This window comes from Trachemys scripta, chromosome 1 (assembly GCF_013100865.1).
Source record: "Trachemys scripta elegans isolate TJP31775 chromosome 1, CAS_Tse_1.0, whole genome shotgun sequence".
Taxonomy (NCBI): Eukaryota; Metazoa; Chordata; order Testudines; family Emydidae; genus Trachemys; species Trachemys scripta.
In genome coordinates this window covers 49,088,582-49,099,084 of record NC_048298.1, presented here as the reverse complement: position 1 = coordinate 49,099,084, position 10,503 = coordinate 49,088,582, and the positions used below count along the sequence as shown (strand labels likewise).

The 10,503-nt window shown below is 40.7% G+C and overlaps 1 protein-coding gene and 1 pseudogene across 1 annotated transcript in view; one reads left to right on the top strand and one right to left on the bottom strand.

The window, feature by feature from the left end:
* Positions 1 to 10,503, bottom strand: part of DOCK4 (dedicator of cytokinesis 4) — a gene marked incomplete in the record, with an annotated part of 410,929 nt that overhangs the window by 141,523 nt on the left and 258,903 nt on the right. The window contains 7 exon segments of the mRNA XM_034758276.1: positions 168 to 252; positions 1,192 to 1,292; positions 1,424 to 1,507; positions 1,628 to 1,725; positions 5,520 to 5,676; positions 7,564 to 7,670; positions 9,217 to 9,379. Of these exon segments, the coding sequence (XP_034614167.1) occupies positions 168 to 252; positions 1,192 to 1,292; positions 1,424 to 1,507; positions 1,628 to 1,725; positions 5,520 to 5,676; positions 7,564 to 7,670; positions 9,217 to 9,379 (795 nt within the window).
* Positions 2,183 to 4,146, top strand: LOC117873383 (annotated as a pseudogene).

The following is a 10,503-nucleotide window of genomic DNA, read 5'->3' as shown; positions in this document are numbered from 1 at the left end:
AGGCTTCCCGCGACTCAAATGTTCGCGGGAAGCAGGGGAGGGGGCGGAGACTTTGGGAGGGGGCGGAGTTGGGGCGGGGGCGTGGGCGGGGCTGGGGGCGGGGCCGGGGCCCCGGGGAGTGTCCTCCATTTGGAGGCACAAAATATGGTAACCCTAGTACTGTATACTCTGAGGCAGTAGAACACCATGATGGTAGGGGTACTGCTTGCTGGAAGCAGTCTCTCTTGATTTAGATGTATAAGAAATGTCCTCCTAACCATTTACAGTCATTAAAGATCTCATGGTATTTTTCACAATAGTAGGGCTAAGAGCCATAGCGTCCTGACCAAATTCCAGTGTGGATACTTGCATTCTGAATATCTAAGAATCTTCAGTTGGATAAAGTACAAAGCCCTGATCCTGCAAAGACTTATGCATGTATTTAAATTTAAAAGTACTGTGGGAAGTTCCATTGAAGTCAATGGGACTTTTCAGGGCATAAACTTAAACATGTGTGTAAGTTTTTCAGGATCACCACCATGATCTTCACTTCCTGTCCTAAACAGTTATGTAGCCATATAATATCCTCCAGGTGGCTGCGGTTCATTATGAGATGAATAATAGGAATATTAGAATTTACAGTCCAAAAAGCCCAGACATCAATTGCCACATTTCAGGTGGGCCTGAATAAAAGGACACCACTGGTGAGATCAGAATTGGAAAAGTTTGGGGAAGAAGTGGGTTTTAAGTTGAGCAGGTTGAGGGGAGAAGGGTGGGAGACGGACAGAATATTTTGCAAAATTTTTCCCAAGATTTTAGAAATTTCAAATTTAAAAATTTCAACTGGGTCTAGTTTTAAGCTCTAGCTTGCCATAATGTGGTAGCAAGTTACATAAAGAGGAATGCAATTTATTTAATTTATTTTTAGTTGATGGTCAAATCCAAGATCAATATCTGGTTTTCATCCATTATGCTCAAGTTAAGGATAGACTATTCTAAGTCTAGTTCTTAATCCAATATTAGAACTGAAGGAAGTCATTTCTCTGATCATTTAAAATTATTTCAGCTATTATTGGACTTCATTTTGGGAATTAAAATATAGTATCAGAAGAAATTAAGTTCAATACATGTATTAATTGAAGTTTATGGCTGCTCTGCTTAGTACCTATAATTGTCAAAATTCTAAACAGTTAGAAAAAGTTAGGACCTTACCTGTATGCAAGTGCACCTGCAAAATGACTTTCAATGTAAGTGTCCATTACTGGCTTAAAATGATGAAACTTGCTGTCCTGCAGCAAATTTATTATGTGAACCTAAAGAAAAAAGGAAAAGGAAAAAATTTAATGCTCTTTTCTCATTTCTTAAAGTGTTAAAATCTTATTTAAAAATTATCAAGTATCTTTATTGTAAGCATGGTTATGCAGAACCATGAAGTACAACTTACCAAAGAATCAAATACTTTTGACCCATATTTTTGGGAATTTTCATCTAAAATGCCAAATAAAGTATCCAGTGTGTCCTGAAGGAACTATAAGTGGAGGAAGAACAACAAGAATTTATTATCAAATGTACTTCTTTGTAAGATATAAAGAAATTATTTTCCTTACATTAGTTAATTCCAAAGCAAACAAGGAAGAACAATATATACCTTTACTATTTCTGAACCATCAATTTCTTTTAGTTTTGTGAGGCAGCCTGCAATTTTGTCCGGGTGGGCTCTCCACTTAAGAAGATCAAGCATATCCCCTGCAAAAAACATACTAAAGATTACAGCTGAAAGAATGCCAGCACTTCAGGTTTTAAAATTATTCAATTGCAACCATATACAAAAACTGAGCTTACGTCATAAGGGAACTGCCTATGGGCTGCAGTAACGTGGTCTGGCCAGCTTGTTCACCCACAACTTGCAGCTGCTCCATTAATAATTTTGAATACTTGTCAAAGAGATCATGCTTGATTAAGGCGTGCTTCAGGACCACATTCCAACAACAGAAGTGTTGGAACAATTTGTATAGGGGAGATGCTGAGAGCCATTGAACCAAACTGTAAACCCTGTGTATGATGGAAACCACTTAAGTCAGAGGGTGCGGCAGGGATCCATGCAGGTGGACCCTTAAGCCCCCTTGTAGAATTCAATGGAACTCTGCATGGGTATAAGGACCAATGCCAGATTGCAGCTCTCTCCTTCCTTCTTCAAGCAAGTATGCACCATATCTTTGATGAAATACAACTTTTGGATGGCGCAACTATCAATGTAACTTGATTCTTGGATCATCTTTGACTCATCAAGTAGTGAGACTGGCCAAAGACATAGCAGGAAAAATGTTTACTTTCACTTTTTTCTGAAGGAACTAGATGGTGGAGGGTTGATTCTCATTACGAAGGATTTGTTGGGGATAAAAAAATGCAACTCTAAGATGTTCACTTCAAATAAATCATTTAAGGGGAAAAATACAAGTAGGGAATAGTTCAAGTATAAATGAAATGAACTGAATACAAGAACAATATGAGGTCTGAGAATCCCAAGTGACAGGGTAAAGAGACAATCAATTTCACATGTCAAGAGAAACCAGTTCTCAACAGAGAGATGAGAATATAACAAACCCTTCAGGAAAATGGAGGTTTGAATGGGGAAAAAGTCAATGGTGATGAAAAAAATTGCACTCAAGAGGAGCGAAAAATGCACATTTCACAGGCCTACTCTTTAAACATGAGCTGATTTGTTAGTTTAAAAAAATAAACCCTTTGGCACTACGGCAATGGTTTTGATCTAACTTCTTGAGTTTAAAAAATAAAGGGTTACGATCATCTTTATAAGGAAAGCATTTGGGATTAAATTTCTATCCTTCTCCCATAAACCCTAAAGTTTTCATGTGAGGGAAAGTCATGTGGCCTACTATTCTCCAAAATGGAACATGAAATTCCCATATTTAGTATGTATAATATTCTGAAAAGTTCAGTTCTGGGAATTCCAGAATCCCCCAAGTGCAGTCACTCCTGTTTTCTTATTAATTATCATCAGATATTGAACAGTGTTTGTTGGAATGTGGATAGATTAATTTTAAGTACAGGTCCATCACTTGAAATACACACGCTAATATCGCATGTCCTTTCACTGTGGAACAGCTGCTTCTTTGTGCTCATTTCAATTGGTAGTAAGCATCAGTACTGAATGCAGGCCAACTGGCTAAAATGTCCTCACTTCCTATTTACAGACAGGGTAAATATCCTTTGTGTCTAGGCACATCTGGGTCTCTCATAATTTTGAAAAATGAACAAACAAACATACCTACTTAGTAAAATGTGTACTAGTTAATTTGATACAGTTGTTTGCTGGATAAAAGTAAATCTATGTATAATTTAAATTTTGTTAACTATTTTTAATAAACATTCAGAATCCCAACAGAGTGAATGCTCACATGACCAAACATCCAGGTCCTTTGCATTCATTTCCTAAGCATGCAATGTTCTGCCATTTTTTTGTTTATTCAGAATGAGGGGCTGGAAACTCACCAACCCGAACCTCCCCAAAGAAGATACTTCGGAGAGAGAAGCTTTACAACAACTCCCTCCACAAAGCATTGAGGGAGGTCCTGTAAAGGGACTCAAGTGAACCACATAAGTTCTTGGAAACTGTAGATTTGCAGATCAATCTAAAAAACTGTGACCCACAGAAGAATAAGTGTTTCTCTGGCAAAGTCAGGCCTAAATCCACTCCATGTCCTAAATTCTCAGTCTGCGTGCTGGGAGACCAGCAACATTGTGATGAGGCCAAAGCAGTCAACATCCCTCACACAAACACAGAGGCTCTGAAGAAACTCAGTAAGAAAAAGCAGCTAGTGAAAAAGCTGGCTAAAAAAATACAATGCCTTCCTGGCTTCAGAGTCACTGATCTAACAGATGATCCAAGTCTGAACAAAACTGGACTCTCTCCTCATTCACATTGAGAACATGGTGGCCAAGGTCAATGAAGTTGTGTCTACTATCAAATTTCAAATGAGAAAGGTCCTCTGTCTGGCTGTGGCTATCCGACATGTGAAAACGACTGAGGACTAGCTAGTCTACAACATTCAACTGGTCATTGAATTCCTGGTGTTCCTGCTGAACAACAACTGGCAGAACAGGCACCATGGGGAAACCACAGCACCTCTCCTAAACTGGCAGTAATAAATGGTTTCAGAGCATTCAAAACAAAAACTAACAACAATGAAACCAAAACACCAAAAAACAACAACAAAACAAAAAACAAAAACAAAAGAGGATATCAAAGAATTGTCCCAAGTATACATAAAGAATATTTATGAGAAAAAAAGATCTGGTTGTTTGTGAGTAGTTTCTGTGACAAAGTCAGGCTGGATGGCTGTAAGAGTGTGCTAGAAGGCAGATACATTAGCCCCAGAATGTTAAAGGTCCTCTTCCCTACTAACTGAGGAGTTGCCTCAGATCAATGAGGGACACCTGATTCCAAGTAAGGGCTGCCTGAGGCCTTTAAAAACCCCTCCTCTGGTGAGAGAAAGGAGGAAGAGAGAGAGTGAGAAGCTGCTGCCAGGCTAGTGGCAGTAAGGAAATAAGCCTCTCCAGGGTGAGAGGCTGTTCTCCTTCCCATAGGGGAAAGAGCCAAACCTGAGTGCCTGCGAGGGGAAGGACTGACACCCCAGAGCAACCAACAGGACGACACCCTGCACCAGTGAGGAGGCAGCGAAAGGTACCAATCCTGGAGTTTTTTTTGTTTGTTTATGAGACTTGTTTCCTTTTTGTTTGGTGGAGGATCACCCCTTAGGACAACCCTCAGGCCTACCCTGAAAATATGACCAAGGGAGCACCGAAGGGGGAAGGCAACCCCTGCCTGAATGGGGCTGATTATCCCTGGCCCACCATTGCCAGAGGGGGGAAGCGCTAAGTGTGGCGAGACGAAGGAGGTGCCCTGCCACACTTCCTTGCTGTTATGAATCGTACTATTAGGCATACAGGAACCAAGCCAAAAATCTTACGTGGTATACTGGAAAAACTCAAAACATAAATCTGCCTGTATGCTTCATCATAGATTATATATTCACAACACTATCAGGAATATAAGGTTATTTTCATTAATCATAACTTGCTAAATGATCATTGACTTAAAAGGGGGGAAAGCAATGTCATATCAGAAAAGCAATAACCATCTAATTAAATGAAAACTGCTTTACTCTGAAGCCTATAATAAACATTTTTAAAATAACTATCAAACAAACAGATTAAGAGATTTTTCAAAGCAGCTGGGTTCTGATGACTGATTCTAAAAATAACGTATGTGATTCCAATATTATGTTAATTTAAAAGCATCCTTGAACTGCATAAAGTCAGTGGTTCACCATGTACCATTTGTTTCCATCTGGTCATCAAAATTAAGGAAAAATACTTTTTTTTAAAACCTCAAAACAGAGCATCAGCTATCTTTTATGTCACAACACGAGTGCTTTAGTGCCCGTTTGGAGTTGAAAAAACCACCCATCAAATTCACTTGAGTTCATCATGTTTAAATAATCAATATATCATACTACCATTTTGCGTGAGTTTAGTGGAGCAGAGAAAAGACGTAATCCAGAAAGACTCTTTAGTGGTTTTTATTGCTTGGTGGTTATTCCCTAGGAGAATTCCCTTTGAAAAGGGGAGTTTGAGGTAGCGACTAGAATCCTGAAGGTTTGTGTTTTCTTCACACTGTGAAAACAACCAAGTTAAAATCATTGCAGTGAATAAAAACCAAGGATTCATCTTGTTCAAACTGTGGTAGCTCTGTTGAACTCAATGGAGCTATGACAATTTTCATCAGTGGGGGCTCTCACCCAAATTGCATTGCAACAAGCCAAATCTGTTAGAAACAGTATGTTTTTTGTTTCAAAAACTTTACATGTAAAACATTACATTGTCTTTGTTGCTGACTGCTTTATTTTACATAAATAGCCTACAATCTTTAATCAAGCACCTCTCAAAACACACAACTTAAAATAATGCACGTACAAATCATTGAATAAATTATGAAGCAAGCAGACATGTCTCTTAAAAATGTTTAAACATTTATAAGAACAGCACAAATGTCCAAAGATTAGATTTGCATTATAAACGCACAGAGAAACAGCAGAAAAACCGAGCACCTGATGTTTTAAACCACCCTATTTCAAAAATATACTTAAACATCTAGTATATTATCGGTATTAGAGTCTAACACAACAAAAAGTTTTTACAAGTCTTATTAATTCTTTGTCTTCTCTCCAGCAGAGTCTGTCTCTGGCCTTCTCAGCCACTGACTGGCTCCAGAGCAGATTCAACTATTGACAAGATGAGTCTGCCTGTTGCATAATTTAAAATGACTAGCGTTTTCAAATAGCAAAGTTAGAAATAATTTTAAGCTTGCATCTCAGCATAACAAGAATGTTTGCCTATACAAGAGCTTTCATGGGTAGCTCTTGTTATAGATGGGAAAATCCTCATTCGATCTGTGGGTTTAGATAGTACCCAAACATCTCGTGTAAAACCCTAATCATTCTGCACAGTTTTTTGACTAGACCAACACCTACACATTGCAAGTTGTTTTATTTATTAGGTGTATATCAAATTCCATCTCAACACAGATAGAGCTTCTTGCATGCACATTTGAATGAAATTTTTTTTAACAGATCTCACATAGCAGATCTGCTGCAGAATAGCTGGCCCTGGGAAGGGTCAACCTGGTCAAATATATTCCAAGAGTGGCTATCATTTTTACATTGTGAAAATTTTTAGCTTTATTAGGGTTACCATATGTCCGGATTTTCCCGGACATGTCCGGCTTTTTGGTCCTCAAATCCCCGTCCAGGAGGAATTTCCAAAAAGCCAAACATGTCCGGGAAAATAGGGAGGCCTGGTAAGGGGACCACGAGTGCAAGTGGCTGCAGCAAAGCCAAAACTAACAACTCCCCCGATCTGCCAGGGCACGGAGGCGGCGGCGGCATCCAAGCGCGCAGCCGCCTCCTCCCCGGGATCCAACTTTCCCGGCTCCCGACGCTCTCCACCGCGGCGGGGGCCGAAGCAACTTCCCCAGCGCAGCAGCAGCCGGAGCCCAGGGTGCGGGAGGGAGGAGGGGGAATGCGGGGTGCTCAGGGAAGGGGGCGGAGTTGGGGTGGGGACTTTGGGGAAGGGGTTGGAATGAGGGTGGGGAAGGGGCGGAGTTGGGGCAGAGCCAGGGGCGGGGAAGGGGCGGAGTTGGGCCGGGGGCTGGGAAGGGGCAGAGTTGGGGCGGGGCCGGGGGCCCCGTGGAGTGTCCTCTTTTTTCACTGTTTAAATATGGCAACCCTAGCTTTATGGAATTCTTTGTGCAACTGAGGGTTTATTTAAATCTACATTCTGAGGTACTGTGACTTTACAGTACGTGCTGCATTGAAATACATAACTAGGTTGAACTGCAATTATAAACAGAGAACATAAGCTCTACAGAATGTTGAGAGGACATTTTAACAATAAGACTATCACTCATTTGCTAACAGTTCAGTCTTCCCTTGTTTAACGCCTCTGGGCATTTGGTGTACTTTTCAGAGGAATCATCACAGAATGATTTCTGACTGAAATTACCTTGTGCACAATGAGTTCATGAGTGCCATCTGGCAATGTCCTCCCATTTTCCTGCATCAGGGGCACGAAAGAAAAGCCAAACAACTTCTTCTCGCCCTTTTCTTTTGCTGAAAACATATATAAATAAAAACACACACATTCTGGACTTAGGTTTATACTGTACGTCATAGCGTTTTTCTTTACTGCACTGTTAGCTTGAGGTATAACCCGAGTTTTGCCCCACCCCAACTCCTGTCCACACACAAAAATCTCTAGCTTGAGTTAAGTGGTTCTTTAAACTCCAGCTAGCTGGCCAGTCAAGATTAAGGGGGACGGGGTGTTGAGGATTGAGTGCTGCTGATACTCTGCTAATAGTGCAATAGGGATGCAGCAGCTACAGTTAGGACAACTCAACAACTGCTAATCCAATCACTCTGTGTAGCTTCTGTGTTGTTTCCCAGTATGGTTGTTCTCACTTGAGCTAGGCTAGTCCCAGTGGAGTAACTTGAGTGCACTTATGCTAACCGTTGCTGGGAAGAAAAGCCCTTAGACAAAGCAACTGAAAATAATCCAACATGTGAATGTGTATATTTGGCATCCATTTACATCTAGTTAGCACCAGCACACCTTATGTCTCTTTTCATGTTTGTTTATGAAGTAAATCCCCTTCCTAAGGTTATGAGTGCGTTGTTTTTCTGTGAATTGATGCCAAATTCCCAAAAGTTACTAAGGGCTAATCTACACTGGCAATGCTAAAGCGCTGCTGTGGGAGCGCTTTAACGTGCCGTGTGTGGTCACAGTGCAGCGCTGAGAGAGAGCTCTCCCCGTGCGCTAAAAAATCCACCTCAATGAGGGGCGCAGCTCTCAGCACTGGTGCACTATCTATACTGGGGCTTTACAGAGCTGTAACTTGCTGCGCTCGGGGGGGTGTTTTTTCACACCCCGAGCGAGAAAGTTGCAGCGCTGTAAATTGCCAGTGTAGACAAGCCCTTAGATACCACAAAGAGGATTTCCTTGCAATATCCATTTGTGGTTTCCTTTGAGGACATGTGATGAACTTGTAATTTCTTTGATGCAATGTATTTACTGCAGATGGGCCCAATTCAAAAAGTTCCTAAAGTTCCAATATCCTAAAGTTCAAGGGAAGTTGAGATCCACACCTGAGCTTTGCAGCTCAAAGTATTTGCAACTGTGTGTATGCCTTGTGTTTTAGCCCTGGTGAGTGGTGTGTGTGTGTTTTTTTTTTATTACTAATGTTACATCAAAACCAGAAAGTCAGAAAATGTCCACTTCCAATAACAATATTATCCTGGCTACACTACACAGATATGCAATACTTTCTGTTACTGGGTTAGACTGCTACATGTGTAAGTGAACAGATATCACTGTGCAATTAGCCAAGTTAATTCTGGGATTGGATTTTGCATTTCCTGAATTTGTGTTCAAATTTGCACCCTTCATGTTGCATTTTCCTATTTAATAAAATTAGATCAGTTTCTCAAGGTATTACATTTTTTTTCCTATTTCACCAAAGCAGAAGGCAAAACCTGAAAAGCTCCCTCATGAAACTTTATAGGTAAAGAATATTTACCTGCTGTTTAGATGTTATGAAATTCAATACGCTTAATGCAACTGTAACACAAAGCATGGCAATAAATCATGAACAACGCTTACTAGAACAATGCCGAAATTCAAAGCGGATGTGTGCTCCCCTGAATTTATCCACAGGAATAGGAAGTTTCAGCAGCTCAGCCCATCTGGGACTGTTGTTGTGATAAAGCACAAAGGAATGGAACTTGCTAGCTGGCGGCTCTCCAGAGCCAAAGGAGATAAAATCCTAATGAAGAAAACAACTGGGTTAAAGGTTTAAAGATGGATTAACTATAAAGTGATGTGAGATCAGCCCTGAAATTGGTGTTCTCCAGGCTCCAAGATCTTTGGGATAATCTAAAATAAACTTGTTCTCTCTTGTAATAGTGTGCCCCTGCATGCATGGGGAATGCAATTGTGTATTCTCTGAAGGTGGTTAAGCACACAATTTAGATTGCCTTGTGGTCTATGGATTCCTCTCTGTAGGGTAGCAGGTGGGCAGGCTGATTTCTATTGTTTCGGTCTCTGGGCTGTCTGCCCACTTCCTAAAGGTAATATAAATTACCATCAGTAAGCTGGAACACACTTCATCCTTTGCACCCATGACCCTATGACTTTTTTATACATAATATGGGCCATTTGTTTTGGAAGTTTCTTCACTTTGAAGTTTCGGGTTATCTATCATTACATATAGGACATAAGTGGTGCTTGCTAGCATGCTAAGGGCAAGAGTAGGCCTTCAAATCTGGAGAAGGGAAGGAATATTTGCCCCATTCTTGTGTGACAAGATGATGGTGATTTTGGATTTCCTCTAGAGCAGCTAGCAGGTACCATAGCTGTGGGCTCTGCAAATGTCTGAGCTTCACCTAGTATTATTACATGAGGGTGAGGTTTAGCTTTTATTCGTTTTGTCCCAACTTTACAACTAGCAAGAGTCCATTCTGATTTGGTGCATTAGCAGGGTCAAACCTCACAATAAACCTGACTATAGGTGGAAGTGGATGGGAGGATATGCACTGATGTGGTATGAGTGTGTAAATGGGAGCCAGATTTAATACTGTACAGAGATTTAGCACATTCCATGTGTGGCCTCCCGTTCTCCTCTCAGGACTTTGGTCTGTTTGGTCAAACATTAAAGTGACTCAACACATGTAGAACTGACAGGCTACAATTTAAATGGAACAGGACAAAACAGGACGGATAACGATTGGGAGTCTTGATTGATAGTGGAAGTGCTCAATAAAAGCTACAGGCTGAGGCATTGCCATCTCCACCTTGTGTCTTAATCCAAGACCTCCTCGGAGCAATAAAGACACTATCAGACTGCATTTTGTATTCATCACAAAAAAAAGTAATTTTCAAAGAAATGTA